This window comes from Oryzias melastigma, unplaced genomic scaffold (genome assembly GCF_002922805.2).
Source record: "Oryzias melastigma strain HK-1 unplaced genomic scaffold, ASM292280v2 sc00205, whole genome shotgun sequence".
In the NCBI taxonomy this organism is placed as follows: Eukaryota; Metazoa; Chordata; class Actinopteri; order Beloniformes; family Adrianichthyidae; genus Oryzias; species Oryzias melastigma.
In genome coordinates, this window is record NW_023416881.1 from 150089 (window position 1) to 172181 (window position 22093).

Below are 22093 nucleotides of genomic sequence, written 5' to 3' on the forward strand. Positions count from 1 at the left end.
AGAAAGTCTGTCCTAGAAAAAAACACGGATTCTTTGATTTTGGCTAAAAACTATATAGTCCTAATTAAAAGACCACTGGGAACACTTTAAAAATAAATCAAAAGATGCTTGGAGTGAGTCTTTAAGTGAGCAATTAGTTGATTAGTTTTTTTCCTTCTCTTTTATATTTTATAAAAGATTTATTTATTAAGATAAATTTATTTTGATATTTTTATATCTTAATTTTGTGTTACATTTATCTGAGTAGGCAAGGCTAGGCAAGGCAAGTTTATTTGTATAGCACATTTCATGTACAGAGACAATTCAAAGTGCTTTACATAAAACATTAAAAGAAACAATCAAAAGAAATAGTAAAAATGTCATTAATGAGTAGTGCATTAATGAGTAAAGTTTATATTAAATTTAGTTTATTTCAAGCAATCAAAGCAAAAATAATGCCTGTGCAATACACTCAACAGAGGTTTACAACCGTACAAAGATATGTCAGACATGGGATAACTATGAAAGGGAGAAGAGGAAGTGAACTTATATAATCCCATCTCAGCTATACCTTACCATTTTCTTTACATGAATCATCAATATCCAGTTGATAACTTCTAATCACATATTTATAACTTACCATCACAGGTTCAGGTCATTAAGAATCCTTAAGTAACAATAAATCCCATTACTATGTAAATAGGCATAACACTATTTCAGACTATTATAGCAGTAATCAAAATTGAAAAACGGTTCTTTCTTCTTTGGGTCAGCTCTATTTCTTGCAGAAATACTACCTGTTTTGCAGTAATTCTGCAATAATTCAAGCTTTTGAATATGGTGATCATTAGGAGAGCTTCTGTCACTCGGTTGATCCGGAAACCAAAGGGGTCACAACTAACTTCCCAGAGCTTCACTGCTTCCCCCTAAGAAGTTGTGCACAGTCAGCTCAACTCAAAAGTTCTTTCCTATTGCAGAAAGGTTTGATTTTCCTGTCATCTGTCTGCCAACAGAATTCCTCATCCACGTTAATCCCCAAAAACTCATCTATAGTATCGACTTGAAGAGAAAGCTTCAGCCCCACTTTGTTCTGCAGAATGAATCACTAAGTATAGTTTGACATGCAGATATGTCCTAAGGCTAGTTTCCCATTGACCCCTTCTGAAGTCCTGGGTGGCCTACTGAAAAGCTTCCCTTAATTTGACATGACCTGATTTGGAGGATTTTAGTGTTAGTATTCCTCTCGGACGTGTGGACTCACATGTGAGACGTGAGGTTGAGGAAGGTCTTCTTGGCGATGTTATGAGAGCTAATGTGAGACAGCGGTCTGTGCCTGAAGAAAAAAGAGGCAGGAGAAGTATTTTAGATCCAAAGCGAGCTGGAATGGATGCAGGTGACAGGGATGCACACAGAGTGAATATGCATTTCAGGCGTAAATCACAGCTTCTGAAGTAAAAAGTGACTGTGTCTTCATGCCCACTTGCTTTCTCTTCTCTCCAAAGGTTCCCCGCTTTTGGTGTGTTGGAAGTTTCAGAGTTTTGACAGCTGTGCTTAAAGTGCTGTGAAAGCAGTCTGAAAGGAAGAGGTGTGGGAGTCCGCCTGTGTGAACCCTTCAAAGTGCAGCATCCTGGTATGCAATCTTATGTCTCCCTGCCTTTATGGTGTGATCTTCACAGATATATTCATAGATGATGGTTAAAACTGTAGAGCTTGATGTGTTGTTTGAATGTGAGCGTAAACGGGACTGAGGAAATGACAGGAAACGGGAGTCTTCAATCGTCCTTGCAATCTTGTGAGGATCTCTAACTTAACTTCACCTAATTCCCAGGTTCAAGGTGAAAGGAAATAATCTGCCGAGGTCAAACTCCAGCAACACATGCAGTATAAAGTGCAAGAATGTTGTGAGACCTTGATGAAGGCCACACGTTGCACAAGTGCTGCTGGAATTTTGACCCACTCAGGCTTTATTATATGCAGCTGTATTTTTTCCCCTAAACTCTGTTTATCAAACGGCGTGTTTTAACACTTGCTCACAGCATTGGCACGTTTCTCTGCAAAACACCGACAACTGACAACAATATCAATTTGCCAAGATTTCATTTCTTAATTGGGCTTAATTGAATCTACATACTTGACATGTTTTTATGCATTTAATTGTCCAGGTGTACATTCATGAGGCCTATTCCAAAACAGTTAGATTTTTTTTTGCAATTTTTAGCATTTAAAAACATCCTAAAGTAATTTGATGAGAAGTGTTTAAAAAGGGGTGACAGAACCAAAAATGACAGCCATGGAAAGCAGATCATTTTTTTCATGTAGATGCCAACGTTAAGGCTGTGGAGCGTCGGTGTCACTAAAAGAAACGTTGAGCAGGATCGGCGTGGAACTTCAGACAGCATCCCTGAGGCAGAACAACGCAGCTCAAACCACTGTCTAGAAATGTTAACGTTTTCTACATTTGTGTTATAGCCTACATTAAAAGAAAAAAAAAGCTTTACAGCTTCTAAATAAAGAGTTATTTCATCCTTCTTTTTAAACCTGTTCAAGTCGCCGTTTGAAATTTCCTACATTGCTCCAGGCATATCATTTTTAAGGTGTCAAAAATGTTTCTAAACAAACTCTGAATAAGTGTTTGCATTTTGATTGTGCACATGACAAAGTGAAGAAGTTGGGTTTTTGCTCTCTGGGGCGGATTGCTTGCCTGTTGGCACAGAGCGCCACTTCATGGACACTCCATTTTGCATCTAGTGATACTAGTCTGACTACAGACTTTTGGGACTTTGGAATAATGCTCTTTGTTACATAAAAATAAATGAATAAATAAATAAAACACCATCATGGTTAGTGATTGTTCACCAGACTGAGCAAATTTGTTGTCTTTGTTTCGCCTAAGCATACTTACACAATAGATGGAGAATTACTGGCTTTTTGTAAGGCATTCCCTCCACCTCATTTCCACAACAAGATTATTCAAACTTTAGTTGAAAAAACCTAGAGGTCTGATGCTGTGAGACCACAGAGCTGCTCCACTGTCACATCCTGTAAATTGTTTGTATTTCTGCAAATTGGTAACAAACTCAAGAACACTATTGGCTTTTGGGATTTACCATGATCAGAAAGAACCTTTCTACTGACTAGATCGGGGCTAGCGTGTCATTGCGTCATTGTTGTGGGACCTTACTGAAATGCTTTACTTCTGGTACATCGTATATAACAGGAATTTAAGGTTGTTTGAAATGAAGATTTTGGGCGACTATGAAGGATACCGCAAAGAGTAAGACGGAATTGCTAGCTTAGCGCTATACTGGTTCTTTCTAATGGCAACAGCTAGTTTTCAATGAACCTACAACGGACTGAAGCCCTCAAAAGGTATGGGTCAGAACTGTTTAATGGGTCCATTTAGCTAAAATACTGTGTTAAACCACACTGACCGCTCAGTGGAAACAAGGCTTTTGTAGCCCATAAGTCAGAAAGTTTGCTCACACCTGGACTAGAAGCTACACCCTTTAATCGCCACTTGATAACAAATCCTGAGTTCCTGAACTATTATTAAACATCTGAAAAAGACTCAAACAATCAAAGCCTATTGATGGTCGATTGCATTGTGAAAACGATCTGAACACGGGTTTCTGTGCAGATGCGCACCTGCGCTTCATGCAACTGACACAGCTTAGTAATAAGGTCTTAAAAAACAATACAAGGTTCTCATTTACTCAACGATATTGCAGCTGGTATACATTTTGCCCTGATGGTTGAAGAGCAGGGAGGCGGGCTTAGGAATAAAGCAGGAATGTATAGTGGGTGCCGTGCAGCTGGTTGTTGAGCCCTGCTGGGTCGCAGGGAGCAAGGCCAGGCCAGCCACATGAGCCTCAGCTGATTCACACTTTCATTGCCATTCACACACACACATACGTATCTGCTGTAGGATCAGAGGGCCAAAACAGAATGTGCGAGAAAGAAACCATAATGATTGCATTGCACAGAGCCAGTGGAAGAGGGTTATAATGGCTTGATGCTAATCAAAATAGACACATTGTTAATAATTTTAAGCCTTATAGCTTATTTGCCCAAGCGGCGAGCCGCACTCTTCGCTACAAAATTAGCAATAATCACGAGGGTCAGCAGAGTTCTCCCCACTCTCCCAAAAGCAACTGCTGCTGGCCACATGTTAGCGGAGCTGGCGCTGAGCTAAAAACTAATAAGGCAGTTGCTCTATCGGAGACCGAGCTGAGCTCTTTCCAGCAAAGCCATAACTTATTATTTCTTACTGTAACTGACTCAACATCAATTAGCATCATAATGGCCAGCTGTATTACGGTAATGACATGGCAAGCAGTCATGCATCTGACTTATCAGTCTGTCCAGTCATGTCACACCATAAAATGTTTACACGTCCAAGGGCCAAAGAGCTCTTCTACTGAGACGCTTTTATTTACCCAACAGAGAAGCATATCAGCTGATGAGTTATGTTCAGCTGATGTTCAACACAAGGTTACATAACCATCAGGCTTGACTTAAATATGTTTAGGGTTTCTGTAGAGAAATCAGTTTGTCTTTAAGTTGGGTCAAATCCCAGCTTTGACAGCCCCATTCAGAACTTTTTGGTGCACATATTTCTTCTGCAAACGAGCATCCCCATAAGACCTAATTTTTTATTTGTTTTTATTCTTTTACAGACAGAGCACATGAACACCACACGTCTTAGACAGACCCAAACAAAACCTGCAAGGCCAGCGCATTCAGGGCCGTAAACATGGACTTTACCTCGGATCACTGCAGGTCACCCTGGTCCTTCTCTGTCTTACTTTAAAATTCAAAGAACTGAACGCTTGACATTTATGTTGGTCAACTGTTAACACATTTACATTTTGACTCCAAAGCACCAGGTTTCCATCTCACTAAAGTCAATGTGGTGTCAGAGAAGTCTGTGTTTTAGATGACCTCCACTGTTTTCATCCACTGAGCATCACTCACCTGTTCTTTGACTCCCTCAGATGGCTACAGGCGGTACTTCAATTCTGATCGCCACAAAATCACTTCTACTTCCTTCAGTGTCAATACACAAGGAATCCAATATTTTCTAATAATGTTAAACTAAGGCGTAGTAGGGGTTAGTCTGAATCATTTTGAAAAAAAAAATATCATTTTTTTAACACTTAAACACCTGAGCTCTTGTGTTTATGTTCTTTAATTTACTCTATTTTTTTAAAGAAAAGCAGAATGAGACACTTTTCTTCTTCAGAATCTTTTCTGACAAATTCTTCAGAATCTGCTGGAATTACGTTGCTCGTGTAAACTGTTGAAAAGTTATAGTTTGTTAGAGATTTGTGTTTAAGCCTCACCAACGAAATCTAAGGTGTTAAAGTCCCCCTATGACAATTTTTCAATTAAAAAAATAAGCGTTCACAGTAGTCTTTTATTCAGGATTATGAAGTTTTTAACCAAAATCCCACAAGCTACATGTTTTAAAAAGCAAATTTTCATGTTGATCTCCTCTGTGGGGCGGGGCTTTTGGAGCTAAACTGAATTGCCCCGCCCCTGGTACCCCTTGTCTGATTACGCAACACGGTCGCAGTAAAATGCGTACATATTCCACGACTTTGCACTCTGAAATACCGTGTATAATATACGCCAAACACGCTTTTTGCGTGCATATGATACGCAATGATTGAGAATAGGTTGTGCCGGCGTACAATATACACGGCTTTTTAGGTTACGTTTTGATCACGTGGTCAGAAATCCTCCGACTCTTTTCTAAATGACGTCGTTCCCGGTTAAGGTTAGGATTACGGTTATGGTTAGGGTTAGAAAAGCAAATTGTTCGTTTGTGGGGCTGTCTGTGATGCTCACGCCTCCACCAGGGGACGTGTCAAACCTGGAAAACAGACTTTAACACGTTTAGGACCGCGCGTATTATATGCACGCAAAAACCGGTTTTGGCGTATATTATACACGGTATTTCCCAAATCGTGGCATATGTACGCATTTTACTGAGACTGGGCTGGATTATGATAGCTCTGTGTCACACTAGCATCAATCTTAACCACTTCTCCAGAAAAATGTCAAGAAGTATCAGTAATGTCCAGCAGTATCGCTTTGATCCAGATGTCAGCTGGGATGAGGAAGTGAAGATCTTCATGGACAGAACTTCCTCCAAAATCCTGATTCTTTCTCCTTCCAGTTCACCAAAGACTCTTTTAGCTAATTCTCCAATGTTTATTGACTGTGATCAATACATTCAATCATTGGTTTCTCAGAGTTCTTGATAAAATAATCAAAGCTAACATCAAAATGCTCTTTCATTGATTTACAATCCTTTCCAACTGCGGTCAAATGAGCCGCCGTTCACATTTCCGTGGTCACATCAAGAAGCTCCGTGGAGTCTGGTGGAGATTTTCCAGCGTTCTCAGTCCTGCTACCGTAAGTATTGGATGAAACTCACACCAAAAATCCAGTGATGCTGATTTGACCACAGAAATGTGAACGGCGGCTCATTTGACTGCAGTCAATGTGAAGATACCATCTTCTCTTCTCCAGAACCTGAACTAGACGCTAGGAACCGATGAGGGTTTAGTGCATGTGCAGCAGAGCTGTTGATACATGGAAAGAAGATCATTCATTCAAACAGAGTCTGTCCAAGACAGTTTGATTGACAGAGATTTGAAAGAAGAAATACTTGGAAATGCAAAAACAAAATGATTTCTTATTATTTGTTCTCTTTCATAAGAAAAATGGCACACAGACATGTTAAAAACCCCCCAAAACAGGATTTTCATCAGAGAGGTCCTTTAAAGGGTTACTGAGATATTATTCTCTTTAAGTGATTTAGTGAGAAGAAAATGGAACTTTTGAAAGAATAAAATAACATGAAAAATTTTTGATGGTTGTTCTCGTGTTGCTGCAGATGAGCAGATAAGAGCGATCTGGTTAGAGTGTTGACTTTATTCTAATAGCTTCAATCAAAATAGATGGAGATGCTTATAAAAAGTTTTAAACATTCTTCAATGTGATGACATGGTCTGTAAAATTAGAGAAAGTAAAACTCAACACTACAGCAGGATGACACAAAAGCAAATCATTGTAGCTGTGTTCTAGGTTATTAATGGTTGCTATGATACCAGCATCCTCCCCACTCCTGTCTTTGTGTGGAGCCTCCTGAGATTTAGGGCGCCGTGTAAGCCCTGCTGCTTTGGCCCTCTGGCCTCTGTCTGCTCGCCGCACAGCCCACGGTGTTCTGCAAATCCAGCTGGGAGCAAGACACCTCCTGGGCTTTTCCCATGATGATGAGAACTGCTCTCTCAGCCCAGTCAGCAGGCAGCGCATGAAAGCCCTGAGCTGCTCCCACCTCCATTCTACCCTTCCCTGAGGCCTCTTTAGTCACCCCACCATCGCCCCTTTCCCTTCTATTCTCCGCCTGCTTTAAACCCCCTCAAGTCATGATCTGGCCCATAAATTAGTACCGGGAGAAAAATGGGTTCTGTAAGATGAAACTGGGTTTCAGTGTGTATCAGCACACGACTCTGGGGAGACAAGAGAGAAGAAGCAGGCTGTAAATCCATTGAAGTCCACTGATAGCGCCTGTTTGCACAGTCACTGCCGCTTCCTTTGATCAAATGGCTGGGGGAGCAGGGGGTCGTGTGGCGCTGCCGAAGGTCAGCTATATATTACACTCCTAAAAGTGATTACTGAAATTCTTAAGTGAAACCATTCTGCTGCCAGGGTGTGCTCTAATCCCCTGCAGTGTTGTCTGGGCTGAGGCCGGGGCTGGGGCCTCATAGAGGATCTGCGCGCCCAGCACTCCTTTTCCCCTTCCCCACTTGTGTTTTTTATCATCGGGGCAGGCCTGTAAAGAGCCCCCACATAGAAACATGGCCTATCCAGTTGCAATATCAACTGCTGGGCTGGGGACGTGAAGGACAGAGAGGAAAGGTAGTGTCAGGAAGCAGAACCGTGCACACACACTTCAAAGGCAGAAGAAGCAAATTAGGCGCTGAACACCACAGTATCGTGCCTTTATCATTTGAAGCAGGGTAGACACAGTCTGGACCCTATTTTGCTATTTTCTCTGTGCTGTGCCATGGAGACCCCCCAGCCTTCCTGCTGTTCTCCGACAGTGCTGTAGGTAGACCACAAACACGTTTCCTCGGTTAATTTTCTTTTAAAAGTTTTATCAAATCAGTTATAAGGAAACGTTTTGCATCTGTGCCACTGATGTGTGTAAATGAATGGAAAATCTGACAAATATGTGCAGAATGAATGTCATAAAACTTTAGTTAAAACTCTATTAAGTCATTTATGACTGGTAGCTAATCCTTGCCACAATGGTACGCCGCATCGAATCGCTTACAGCAACCAATAAAACAAAAGTGGTGCTGTGGAGCATCACGCAAACAAAGGGTGGAAACTGTATGGGTGTGTGTGTGTGAATGCACCTTTCCCTCTGCAGCAGCAGCATCACGATAGACTGCCAGCCTGTATGGTCAAAATGAGAATTATGTGAAGTCATGCTCTGTGAAACTTATACACATTTGCTGATCATTACCAAAGATTGCTTTGTGTTAACTTTGGCAGACCTGCTCCTGGCTCGTGGTTTGCAAAAGGAATGATGTATTTCCTTTTTATTTTTTTATTTGTCCTGGGCTACTGAGAAGGAAAAATGGAGCGGGGGTCGGGCGGCGTGAGCGGTATGACTGCGACTGGTGCACCGGTGCCAGCAATAACAGCGAGAAGGCTGCTTGTCAGCCTCATTAGTGAGCAGAAAACTGTTCCCAGGAGACACAACAGAATGTAAATACATTTAAAACTCTGCACACTCCAGGATGCCACATCTCGGGCTTGCCCCCTTTCAGCTTTAGCAAGGAGAATGTCGACAAGCGCTGCAAAGTCGGCTTCAAAAGAGTTGCAACCTCGTGTTGCACGTCTCATAAATTCTAGTGAGAGCATTCAAAGAGAAATTTATCGAGCTTTGCTTTCACACGTGCTGACAGTAAAAAAAAGCAACCATGAACCAGGCAGAGGGATTTGCAGGAGCTTGGAGAACTTTTTTTGCTTTTTTGTTGTGAAGCAACTTTCTTGACCTGCTTATGGACCTTCTGTGCCCTTCCTATCACGCAAAAGATAATAAGAGATATACGAGACACAAACACTTCTGGCAGTGAATAAATAATACAATGATAAATGTTTTAATATTTATTAGTGTCAAAAGATCAGGACTTGTGAAGCAGTATTTCAGAACTTGAGTTGAGCTATCACCCTGTGGAAGCAGGTGCAAGAATCAGGATCATGGACAGAAACGCCAGTTTCTTTAGATTTGTTCAAACTGTGAGCATGTTTCTACCATCTGTTTCCACATGACTGCAGAGTACAAAAGGTGATCATGATCTGTGGATGTTGGTAGTTCCAAAGGGGTGAGGACTGTGGAGCTTCTCTTGGGACCCGACACACAGGATCACACTTTAGGCTCTTTTGCTTGTTGACACAGATGCTCTCATGCTGCTGTGATCTGAGCTGGGGGTGTAGCACAAATCTACACACATCCCTGCTCATGCATGCACATTAAGATGCGATTTCTTCCTTTAAATGTCATTAAGTGGTCAACTTCATATTGACTATTGCCGGGATTGAGTACAGCTGCCCTATCATGGAACATGGAATTCACGTTTTCAACACATAAAACACATCCATACAGGCTCCATTAGCTGGAAAAAAAAGAAGCCCTGTAATAAGTCATTATTTGGAAATGATAAAGACTTAAACCAGTAATATTCTAATGCTTAGGCATGTATATATGACATGTAGGGGGTTTTGGATTTTTAGGTTGTCCAGGAGACCATCTACAGGCCAGGACAACCGAGCAGGTGAGTCTTGAAGTTCCCTTGAGGCTTGTGTGGCTCCCTGAAGGGACATCTTGAAAATGGAACATGCCATTGCCGTGCTTGTGGTAATGATAATGTAAGTTGCACACACCTGAAGAATGAGAGAAATTGTCTTACAGTGTCCTTGTGATGGCAGCGTTCTCTGCCACACCCACAACAAAATGGTGGTAACCTCAATACACCACACAATTCATTTTATTTCATATATTTGATACATTTCACATTTTAAATTCATTTGTAAATAAACACAAACATTTCTTTGAGTTAAAATATATATTTATTTCATGTTTATTTGTAGAAACACATATTTTGATTTCATCATCTTGGGTTGTTTGATTAATTTCACCTGTTTTGAGTTACCAGTGCCGTGTATGCTGGTTGCTGCGGGTGTGGCTGGGGTTCTGCTCCTGGAGCTGTGCTGTTGGGCCAAAGGAGGAAATGCAGCCATCACAGCCTTTAAATGCTGCAGCAGGGCAATTGGCAGGCGCCACCTCCAGAAGTCTCCGGGGGGGGGAAACATGGACTAATTTAATGCTTATTTGCTTTGATGCTGTACAGTTGCTGTTAAGTTGTTAATCATTTTTGTGTACTTTTCTTTTGCTTGCTTTTTCTCCTGAAAGACCAGTATTTTTGTGTTTAGTATTTTCTGTTGTCTTTGTTAAATGTTTAGTTCCCCCGTGTTTGCCAAGTGGTTTGATCGCCCACTATATATGTTCCCCTGTTGTGTCTTAGGTTAGGTCAGTTCATTTCTGTTACTTGGTCTGTTCAGTTGGTTAAAGTTAAGTTCAAGTTTATTGCCTGAGTTAATTCTGTTTTGTTGACCTCTTTTAAGGGCCCACTTTGTAAATTATCTACCATTTTTTGAGAAAATTAAACTTTTCATTTTTGGATGAATCTTCTGTTGTCCTCATTGGCCGCTCGATCCCTCACAGTCCTTAAGCCAAACTCCAGTTATGCAAACACAGAGTATTCAACAGGTGCACAAGGAACATGCTCTTATCACACGAACGGCACTAACAGACCCCTGTGCAGAGTGCAGGTTTTAGGTTTTCATGCAATGTCCCTAAGTGTCATGTACTCCACCTTTACTTACCCTTAAGTGTTGGCTACATACCCGCATCATGGCTGCAGAAAGCATATTAGTTCTACTGGTCTGCAATCTTAAAATGTTGTGTGGGCCAACTGAATCTGAAGACAGGTTTGACCATTTTTCATCTTCCTGTACCCACCCATACAGGCAGTTGTGACTAACAATTTAAATGTGTGCTTACATGACTAAACAAAGCTAAGCAATTATTTTAGTTAGGCAGTTGTTTTGTTGGATTCAAGAAAAAAAAAGGATAGGGACTGTGCATTTAAAAGTTACACGTCAAGATCCAGCAATAAAACTATGAGCTAGGCAACAAGAACTCATTTGTAAAAGGTGGAGACAGCTATTTGAGAAAGCAGCAGGACCGTGCTTTTCTCATTTAGAAAAAGCTAACCCTTGTTGAAGTACTTGTGGGAGTCTCAGTCCAATCTCAAACCGATCTGTTGAGCATTAAGGTGAAATCTGAGAAAACTTTGGGTGGGATAAGCAACCTCTACTTACAATGTGACTGACCAATAATAGCTATATATATATATATATATATATATATAAAGTGTTGCACATGTGCAAATATTTCAAGACAAGTGAGGCCAACATTTCTAGAGACAGTGGCAGGATTCACATAATAACAACCCGGCATAATTCTAAGACACATACTTTTCTTGCAGATGTTTGTTTTTTATTATTTGTCTAAATATGTTGTAGTCCACTTGAGTATTGGATATTGGTTTTGGGTTCCTAGGCACAGAATATCATTTACATTTTACAAAAGATTTTTTAGAAGCTCACAAAAACTGTTAAATTTCTTGTAAGGCTTGCAGTACTTTGTTCTGAAGAAATGACAAAATGTAGAAAAACACATTTTTATCAAATTAATTGCTGCTTTTATCATGAAGCCATCTGCAAACATTCTTAGTAAAGTTTCTTTTTTCAAAAGGCTTGAGAATATAGGAGAGGTTTGGGAAGCATTTTACTAGGGATATATCCTTAAAGGTCGGTGTCAGACTATCACTGACTGGCCACTCTGTTAGCCACACCTGTCCAAATGCACTAATTTTCAATCAGCCAATCACATGGCAGCAACTCATTGCATTTAGGCATGCATACATGATCAAGACGGTCTGCTGCAGTTCAAACAGAGCATCAGAATGAGGAAGAAAGGTGATTGAAGTGACTTTGAACGTGACATGGTGGTTGGTGTCAGTTGGGCCGGTCTGAGTATTTCAGAAACTGCTGATCTACTGGGATTTTCACCCACAACCATCTCTAGGATTTACAGAGAATCGTCAGCAAAAGAGAAAATATCCAGTGAGCAGCAGTTCTATGGGTAAAAATACCTTGTTGATGTCAGGGGTCAGAGGAAAATGGCAAATTGATAGAAAAACAGTAACTCAACCACTGGTTACAACCAAGATCTGCAGAAGAACATCTCTGAACACACAACACGTCCAACCTTGAGGCAGATGGAATACAGCTGCAGAAGAACACATTGGGTACAACTCCTGTCAGTTAACAACAGGAAACAAAGTCTACAATTCACACAGACTCACCAAAACTGGACAACAGAAGATTGGAAAAAAGTTGTCTGGTCTGATGAGTCTCCATTTCTGCTGTGACATATAGATGGTAGAGTCAGAATTTGGGTTCAACACATGAAAGCATGGATCCATCCTGCTTTGTATCAGTGATTCAGACTGGTGGTGGTGGTGTGATGGTGTGGGGGATATTTTCTTGGCACACATTGGGCCTCTTTGTACTGTTATGTCGTGGTTCCAGCACCACAGCATACCAGAGTATTGTTGCTGACCATGTCCATCCCTTTATGACCAAAGTGTTCCATCTTCTGATACTACTTCCACCAAGATAAGACTCCATGCCATAAAGCGGGAATCATCTCAGATTAGTTACTTGAACATGACTCTAATGGACTCCACAGTCACCAGATCTCAACCTAATAGATCATCTTTGGGATGTGGTGGAATAGGAGATGGACATCATGGACAACAAACCTGCAGCCACTGTGTGATGTTATCATGTCAATATGTAGCAAACTCTCCGAGGAATGTTTCCAGTACCTTGTTAAATCGATGCCACCAAGGATTAAGGCAGTTCTGAAGGAAAAGGTGCATCCAACCTGATATTAGCAAGGTGTACCTAATAAAGTGGCCAATGAGTGAATAAGTTTTGCTCTTTTTAGTTTTTGACCAAAAAGTATTCAATTTGACAAACCGGTTCATTTAAACAAAAATCATTCTAAACTCCTAAGCGGTACGATTGACTCATAAGGCTTTCCTTTCCCTCACTTGCGCACCGTTTCTGCTTCCTTGACTGCCTAAATGATGTGCTGAGTCATCTGGTTACTGTACAGTTCCTCACCAGACCTCTATACATCCTGAGTGATGGAGAAAAGCTGAAAACACAGAGTAAGAGGGCAAATAAAAATCTGTGATAATATTGCATCATTGGTAACTCTATCTAGTGCTGGGTTGTGGTCCACTGAGTGGACAGGACCTCCTTTATGACAAGGGCCCTCAGAGACCTGTTGATAACATGGGGATTGCTGTAGATCAGTGGAGTAGCATATGTGTGCTGGGCTGCAGAACATCACAGTACATCTGGGCTCCACAAAGGTGTTTGCCAGCATGTTGTCACCTAGTCTGATTTTACAAGACGTCAATCGGCTGAGAAAACATTCACTGTGTCTTGTACAGGTGACGAGAATGCTCTATATGTACTAATGTGATGCCCATGGTGAGCGCTATGCAGTTTTTGGGATCAAGGCCGCTTAGCCTATCATCAATCTTGCACTGAGTGTGTAACTGTACAAGAGCAAGTGCATGAACGAAAGACAAACATTCCCAAACTAGTGCCAATTTCATCACGTTGGTTCTTGGATGCTGTTCAGACACCTTGAACTGTTGTTAGAGCAGTTAGTAAAGCAGCACCCGGCTTGTTGTTGTTGGCTTTTGAACGGATGTCAGTTTGAGGGCAATGACTCCAACTCACCTGGACAGAAGAAAAAAGCAGAAATAAGTATGTGACTGATTTAGTTCTGTTGACATGTGTCATGAAAGCACAGGTGTAAAGCCGTCCGCTTTGATGATCCTTGCCTCTGACTGGAACCCAGAACTGTTTCCTCATAGAACTGAATGTCTGTCATCAGTGACTCCTTTTACATGCTCACCATTCCTTGAACAAAGAGTGTATTCTTGATAAAAGAGTGTTCACATGATTTGCAGACAAGAGAATGTTCTTGTTTACATGTTACTGACAACATTTGAAATAATACATGGTCAGTGGCCAAAGCTGTCAGGTGTGGTACAATCATTTCTTTCAACAGCTCTCTTCTTGGCAGGAAAAATGACAACTTTTGAGATCAATTATGGAGAGTCATAAAACTGCAAAAAAATATGGGACTCTTCTGATGGACATTGTTATAATGAATAGGATGTTTTATTCCTAAATCAATTGCTTTATATGGGCCTTTTCTGAATCCATGAATTATATTACGACATGTTTACAAGCTTGTGTCTTCTTCAAGGTACAGACTCTTCTTAAAAAAGAACAAAGCTATATATTTAAATGCAATCAATGTTGCAGAAGGGACTGTGAAGTGGTTTAGTGGTTAGCACTCTCACCTCTTTGCAAGGCGGCCCTGGTTCAAATTCTGTCTGGATCCTTTCTGTGTAGAGTTTGCATGCGCTGCTCATGCATGTGTGGGTTTTGTCCAACTTCCTCTCACAGTACAAAAACATGCTACATGGGTTAATTGCTATATCTTAATTGCCCATAGGTGTGTGTGGCCCTGCAACAGAGTTGGCTGTATGAGCCTTGTGATATAAAAAGGTAGAAGATGGATGGATTTAGCAGAAAGAGTAAAACAAAAGTTATATCAGGTTGTCTTGTTAGACTACACAAAACATCAAAGATAAAAAATCCAAGAAACACTGAAAAAAATTTTAGTCTGAATACGCACAAGCAAACTCTAGTCCGCGGCCAGGAACCACTCTCAGACCCATCTTTTGAAGTGGTCTGGGTTTGTTTCCAGTCGGACTGATTCGGTTTGCGCAGTGATTGCACCCTGAATATGATTAGCCCGGAAAGCAAAATAAGTGAACCAAAACAGCCACCAAAACAGTCATTAGTGGACAAACGGGGAGCAGCACTGCAACAAGAATTTATTAAAATGTGGTTGGATGAATGTAGGCTTATTAAAATAACTTTTAATGGGATATACATTACCCCCGTACCTCGTAGCCATAGAGTCCTCAGTACCCATCTTGCAGCATGCCTCTGGTGTGCTAAAGTTACAGTAAAAAGTGTTCAACCTGGCCTTCATCCACACGTACAAAACTGATGAGTGAAATAAGATGTTTGAATAAGTGAACATTCCTGGCAAACTGAAGCACCTCCATCTTTCTCTTTTTGTTTTGACCTACCCCCGTGAGTGCTAGCCAATGACTGAAGAGATCTTAGTCACTTGGTTTTGTTTACAAGATTTGGTCCTGAACAGAAATCTCCGGTTGATCCCAGTCTGAAGATTGACAAAATGCAGGGTTTAGGACTCAATCCAGATCAAATGATGCAGACCCGATCCGGAACAAATCTTTTTTCTAGTTTTAATACACCTTTACTTAACGTGAGTTAGAATTGTGGAATTAAAGCTTTCTAATCTAAAAGTAGCAGATACATTAATTATTTTAGCTCTCTCAAATGGAATTTAAAAAGTCCAGTTCAAGTAACTTTATAAATCTAAGTTAAAATGTAAGTCTTTGTGAAAAAGTATTCAGATATTATTTTACAGAATGACTAAAAATCAAACTATGCAATGGGATTATATTACTACCGAATGAATCCCTGAAAACAAATATAACAAGACTTTTCATCTGAGTTTAGTAAGAGAACATTTTTTAAGTCTTTAGATAATTCTTAAAGTCTAGGTAACTCTGAGACATCTTTTGATTTAGCTTAGCTCGGGGCTGCCCAATCCTGGTCTTTCTGATCTGCTTTCTGTTGATTCAGGTCTCCAAATGGAACAGGTAATGGAATTGAGAAATGGAAGAGGTAAAAACTAAACAGGATTGGGACAAGCACCTTAGTGCCAACAGGCAAAAAGAAAAGTTTTTCTTTGGAGCAATGAGGAGATCAACGGTTACCTTTAGCAAAACTCAGTCAGAGCTCTAAATCCATGCTCATTGAAAAGTTATCATCTGTTCAGATGGCCACAGAGAAGATCATTTTGAATTTCCTTTAAAAACTTTGGGAAAAGGGTGTTGAATTAGATGTAATAACAATAAAAACTTTGATCAGCAAAACCTAGTAGATCAACGGTACATGTTTTAGTACATTTAATTTCAGCTCTTCAAGATGCTTCATATTATTGCCTTACGGTTCTTCTGGCTGTAGTGGTTGGGAAGTTGACAGACAGAGCTCATTTTATTTGTAAAGAAGCTAATAAAATCTTTACTCCTGAGATCAAAATAATACTTGGCTCAACAGAACTGTGATTTTTCAGCCAGACTGGCTACAGTGCTAAATAAAAGTACAGTACTAAAACAAATTGTTACTTTTATAAGAAGTATTCATTGTGTGTGATCATGGGATGGATGTGTTAAAGGAGGGGAATGGTGAAGTGTAGGTTGGGTTTTTATTTCAAGTTCTTTTTTTTAAATATTAAATAACGATTGAGGACAATTCACTCCTTGATCCTCATCATCACTTGAGAAGTTAAAACGATTTATCTTCTGTGGTTTAGCTCTCTTGGCTTAAATGATTTCAAATCCCAAACCATGCAGAAGAGCTTCATGGAACTTTCCCCAAACAAAGGATTAAACTTTAGGATCTTGTCAAAAGTTGGTTGTTGAAAAGTGTGGAGTTGATGCAGTGTGAACATGGTTCCTAAGTCATCTTTAGATGAGTGTGTTTGATATTTGATCTACATAAAACTCTAAAGCTTTCAGTCAGACCAGCAAAAATGAATTGAGTACATTCAATTTTTCAAATCCTAAAATGTAAATGAAAAATTCATTTGCATATGAAGCTAAAGTCAACTTTGACCCTAAATTTTCAAATGGGCTACTTCAGTTTAATGGATCATTAGTCATTTAGTGCACTGGGCAGACACTTGCCAACATTACACTCAATAATATTAATAATTGAACTCACAGAAGCAAATAAAGGACTGTAAAAGTCTTTATTCAAACAATCAACCTCAACATGAAAACTACAAACAGGTGTAAAGGTTGGCATGCTTCTTGCAGTATTTCAATGATCTAGAAAAAACCCCCAAGATGCTGCAGTCCAAGACTTGATGATACTTCAGCAGATTACTCCGCAAGACACAAATCAGGACTAGTCCTGTACTAACACCAGGAAATGCAGCAAATGAACTCTTAATAACAAGCAGTCAGTCGCTGAAAATGAATAATAATCAAACTACAGTGTTTGAAAGTCCAAGTAGAGCGCTTACAAACACCTGCGAATGTGGATCACAACAGTTCTGGCAAAGGTTCTGATGAAGGGTCCAAATTATGCAGCGTGCTGAGCCAAGAAAGCTCTTATTCTTTGAAGCAGCTCCTTCTTGACGCTGTCTGGCACCAAAGCTGGAGGAGGAAAGACGTGTGAAGAGTTAGTGAAATAAATCCACCATCATACCTGACACTCCGCAGACAGGCCTGCTTGGAATCTGGTACAAGTTGAGCAACAGATATCTGAGCCTCCTGAAGGATTCAGGAGGTTTTATTGGACATCAGCTGCTTTTTTAAAGTATTATTCCTTCAGTCAGTTTCTTTGTGCTTGAGTCGTTCATAACTCAGGATCTCTGGAAATCTCTGGGTGAAAGTGATCGGAAATTGGGAAACTATAAAACCCCAAAAAACACCAAAAGTATCTTTAAAAGACTGCAACAAAGTTTGATTCTTTAGATGCAAAATGTTGCATTAGGACTCATTCATGCAGCCTGTATTTAAGTCCTTGCAAGTGTTAAAAGACACACTTTAATGACAATGGTGTTTTTAAGAAGTTCTTATGACTTTGTTTATGATGGAGGACAAAAATAAAGAAAGTGAAGCTTAAAAGTGCATTTGTGAGTATTTCTCTATTGAAATCGTTGTGAATCAGGAGCACACAAAAAATTATGTTTAAAAAGTTCACATAAGTGACATAGAAAATGCGCTCGGCAGGCTACAAGCGCCATACTCCAAGCCCTAAGCATCGAGGGGTCTGTGGTTACATGAAAGATGGCGCCTGAATCAATCTGTAGCCGGAAGTAGAATGTAGCCGGTTGCGTTTGTGGAAATTTCCTAAACTTTAGGAAACCCTCTCAAAATTATATTTTAAAACCTTATCAGCTTTTATGCTTTTGAATGTGAACAAACTGTAATTGTCTAGCAGTTTAGTGTGAAAAATGAACTTCAAATGGGACAGAGAACGTTAATTTATTTATTTCAAGTCAATATTAATAAATGTTCAAATTTGTACAACTACACCCATTTACCTCTGGAGAAAAAGCTGGCAAAAGGCAGTTTTTTCTCAATGAATCAATTGATCAGAGCCACAAAAAGCTGTTTTTTTTTTCTCTGTGACAGAGTGTTACAAAGAAAAAAACAGCAAAAGTTGACAAAAGAGAGAAGAAACGGGAAAAAAAGATCGGAAGCTTAAAACGATGCTTTTATTGCGGCCGGCTCCGGCAGGGGGAGGGACTTCAGGCTAATAATTTTGCTGCACCATATTTTTTCTCCGTAGCCAGATTCTCTTGGAAGCATTGGGATAAGAATGGGGGCGGGGTTACTCAGTGCCAACGGTCACGCCCACAACTCAGAGGTGAATTTCTAATGAGCTTCTGCTGCCCTGCAGAAAATATGTCTAAGAAAATATTTTGATTTTTTTTGGCTAAAAAATTAACAACCATATTTAAAAGACCACCAGGAACACTTTTAAAATAACTAAAAAGAAGATGGAAGTGGGTCTCTGATATGTCGCCTACACTCTGTGTTGTTACTATTACTATCACTGTAACATGAAACAACGATACATCATGAAATTCCAGTGATTATCAAGATGGGGCAGCTGTTGGGCTGTAAATCCTGCAGTCGCAGCCTCTGGTAAATAAAAAAAACAGGCAAGTACAAGGGAGGCTATGGCCATACCTGAAAATAATATTTTATCATTTCCAGACCTCACAATCTGATGCCTCAAAAAGAAGCCCACTTCCTTCTTTCTACATGCAGTTCATATATATATATTAATTTTGACAAAAATATATGAAAAGATGTGGAAATAAATCATTAGACATTGGCATTTTCTCTCGTTGTTTCTTAGGTCTACTAGGGTGGGCTGTCATCCTTTTCCCTACTTACTACTGCTGTTAACCTGGTATTGCTTCATGATTCAATAGAAATAATATATAAAAATATACAGATTTGTTTTCTTTGCTTCTTCTTCAAAGTCAATTAACATTGTTGTGCAGCATAAAATGTGCTTTAAACACAGAACAAGAGCAATCAGAGAGACATTTTCCTAAAGTTTTGATAGTATTTAAAATCTGTGCAAAATAATAAAGTCATAGTAGAGTACAGTACAGTTGGTGTAATGTCTACAAGCACCTCAGTCATAAATATTAATTAACTTTTAAAATGTAAAGTAAATTTTAAGTCTTGGTTATAACAGTTTGATTTAAACAAAAAAGTATTTAATTTGATGAACTGATAAGAGCTTCCTTTACTTTTCTATGAGTTTCTTCCAAAGGAAACATGTCTGCGGTCATACACAGGATGTGCAACAATCTGAAATGTGTTACCACGTTCAGAGTCTGAATCTGTTACCTCTTCCTTTAGGCGTGATCTCAACAACCAGATCCTCCACTGTGACATGCTCCAAACCCTTTTCTCTGATGACCTCTGCAAGCGAATGCAAACATGTAATCAGACTTAAGGCACTAGCCAGAAAAATGTCTTTAGTATAAAGATATTTTTTTATTTTTACGTTGTTGAAATTGGACATTTTCTAAGAAGTTAATCTAAATGTTATTTAGTGCAAAATAAATATATGTACTGTTTTTATTTTACTGTTTTTCTTTCAATTACTTGTTTGAACAATCACAGCTGTGCTTTTAAAACATCTGGATGAGAAAACGTGTTTATTGTGCATCATAACAGCAACCAGATCAACTGCTGTAGAGATCATTTGACCTCTGATTACTAATAACTGTTTCCTTCATAGACATTTATGTTCTTCAACTGGCTGTGACACTTAAAAGGTTCAATTTAACATATTGATGGGAAAATTCCACGAAGGAGTGTTTCATTTCTTTCAAATCACTAATGTGCCAGTAACTCCTAGATAATTCTGGACTAGAATTCACTTGGATTTCACAAACAACCTGCATGTATTCATTTTTTTACATTCACATTTTCCCTCTAGTAAGAAAGTGTGTAAAAGTTTCCAAAGTTGTCCTAAAAAGTATGCCACATTTAAAAAAAAAGTTGAAGAGTTGCGTCTATGAAGAAATGAGATGTGGATCTGATGAAAATATTACTCCAGTTGATTCCTGGACTAACACAAGACAACAAAGAATTTATTAAATGTATCTAGAAAGAATGACATAATCCTCAGATCAAAACAAATTCTTTGTTACACCATTGAACCGAATGTGGGAAGTGAACTGTTGCATCCCTTCTGGATAACACTATATTTACGTTGAAAGTGTCAAATATTTGTGCTAAATATAAGAAGAATTTATAATAAGTTGTTGACTTACATTAATCCAGTTTTAGTATAAGTCAACTAAAATATTTTTCTTCATTGTTACTTGCTTATTAACAAATTAAAACATGATTTTTATGAATTTCAAAAACAAAACCGTGACCCAAAATTTCAGGATTTGAACCAAATTGTGGGGAAAATGAGTTTCTAAACATTTCAGAAACTCTTCATTGAAATTTATCAGCAACTTCATTTTACAATTCAAGTACCACAGTTAGGATTTTATTTTTGTAATAATTTCAATTAAAATATGAATAAATTAAACTGCACATACAGATTTAAGAAAATAAAGGTAAATAATAGTAGGTTTATATATAATTATGCGCCATTTAGTTTCAAATCCTAATTCCCTGTTTTCTTATAAACATAAAATATAAACTGCAATAATAATAATAATAAAAAATTAAAGAAAAAAATATAGATTTACCGCTTTAAATGAAAACTAATTCTATTCACTTTAGGTTTTTGGGCCATTTATCAACACTACAGATCTACAGAACATCACTCTGTTTTCTAATGACCTTTGCAGTGAGCCTTCATCTGGTCCTTCCATCCACATTCAGTCAGCTTGGCTCTCAGTAACTCCTTCAATCTGCACAGAAAAACAAGATCTGAGCATAAGAACAGTCTACAGTATGACTGTATAGCAGCAGAGACTCGCCTCTCCCTTTCCCCCAGCTCCGTCAGCCTCTGGTTGATGGTCGCTTTCAATCTGGACTCTTTATTCATTCTGCTTGATCTGAGGGCAAACGAATACCAGAAATTCAACCCGCTGGTAAATCTGACTAAACTTTGTAGAAGTATCTCGCATGAGCAAATGTGGAAACTTAAACAGACTGTTTTTTCACTCACGTTTCCTCAGAAAGGACTCAAACGCGTTTCACTCCAGAACAGCGTCGGACTATAAACTGCATGCAAACACGGTGACCGTCAGTCACGCCAGAGCCAAGTACATCAGAGAGGTTTTAAATATGTGTATACGTATATGTTACAGTTAGTTTAATTAAAGATAACACCATATACCGTTTAATAAGGCCGTCTGATATTCATGTCAATGGACAACACTCAGAGGACGCTGAAAAAGAGCGGACACGAATCTCGTACGACTCGTATAAGATTCCGATGGGAACATAAAACTCCTCAGCAAAGGTTCCTAGGTATTTTTTTTACATGCAGTACTCATGGCGGCCACACGATGGCAATGCTTACTTAAACGAAATCTGAGGAAACTTCCAGATGAAGTTTACATGCATTTAGTTTGAATAGTGCATCAAACACATTTTCAATTTTTTTTGTTCCACTCATTATTTAAAGCAAAGTAAATGCTCACAGACATTTGTTTTATGCCAGCTAAACACTTTCCAGTTTTTTATCTAAAAATACACAT

At 39.2% G+C, this 22093-nt stretch overlaps 1 protein-coding gene and 1 long non-coding RNA gene across 3 annotated transcripts; both read right to left on the bottom strand.

The window, feature by feature from the left end:
- Positions 1–9153: 9153 nt before the first annotated feature.
- On the bottom strand, positions 9154–15512 carry LOC112141102. The gene is made up of 5 exons (XR_004947340.1): positions 15384–15512; positions 15195–15297; positions 13854–13950; positions 12495–12554; positions 9154–9945 (listed from the first exon to the last, which is right to left on the bottom strand). It is a non-coding gene; the product is annotated as an uncharacterized LOC112141102 (long non-coding RNA).
- A 1606-nt stretch (positions 15513–17118) lies between these two features.
- On the bottom strand, positions 17119–21868 carry LOC112141098 (transcription and mRNA export factor ENY2-2). Of its 2 annotated transcripts, XM_024264155.2 has the most exons (6): positions 21730–21868; positions 21559–21614; positions 21368–21445; positions 21228–21298; positions 19767–19841; positions 17119–17546 (listed from the first exon to the last, which is right to left on the bottom strand). In XM_024264155.2, the coding sequence occupies exons 3-6, from the start codon at positions 21433–21435 to the stop codon at positions 17473–17475; spliced, it is 288 nt and encodes a 95-aa protein (XP_024119923.1). In that variant the 5' UTR covers positions 21436–21445; positions 21559–21614; positions 21730–21868; the 3' UTR covers positions 17119–17472. The 2 variants fall into 2 exon arrangements, with proteins under 2 accessions (XP_024119923.1, XP_036066626.1); XM_036210733.1 differs by having other exon boundaries at positions 21559–21828.
- Between the last annotated feature and the right edge of the window lie 225 nt (positions 21869–22093).

Coding starts and splice junctions, on each gene's coding strand:
- LOC112141098 (XM_024264155.2), bottom strand. CDS start 21,435: ATGAATAAAGAGTCCAGATTGAAAGCGACCATCAACCAGAGGCTGACG. Junction 19,842..21,227: donor GATGAAGGCTCACTGCAAAG/GTCATTAGAAAA, acceptor ATTCGCTTGCAG/AGGTCATCAGAGAAAAGGGT. Junction 17,547..19,766: donor GATCACGCCTAAAGGAAGAG/GTAACAGATTCA, acceptor TTCCTCCTCCAG/CTTTGGTGCCAGACAGCGTC.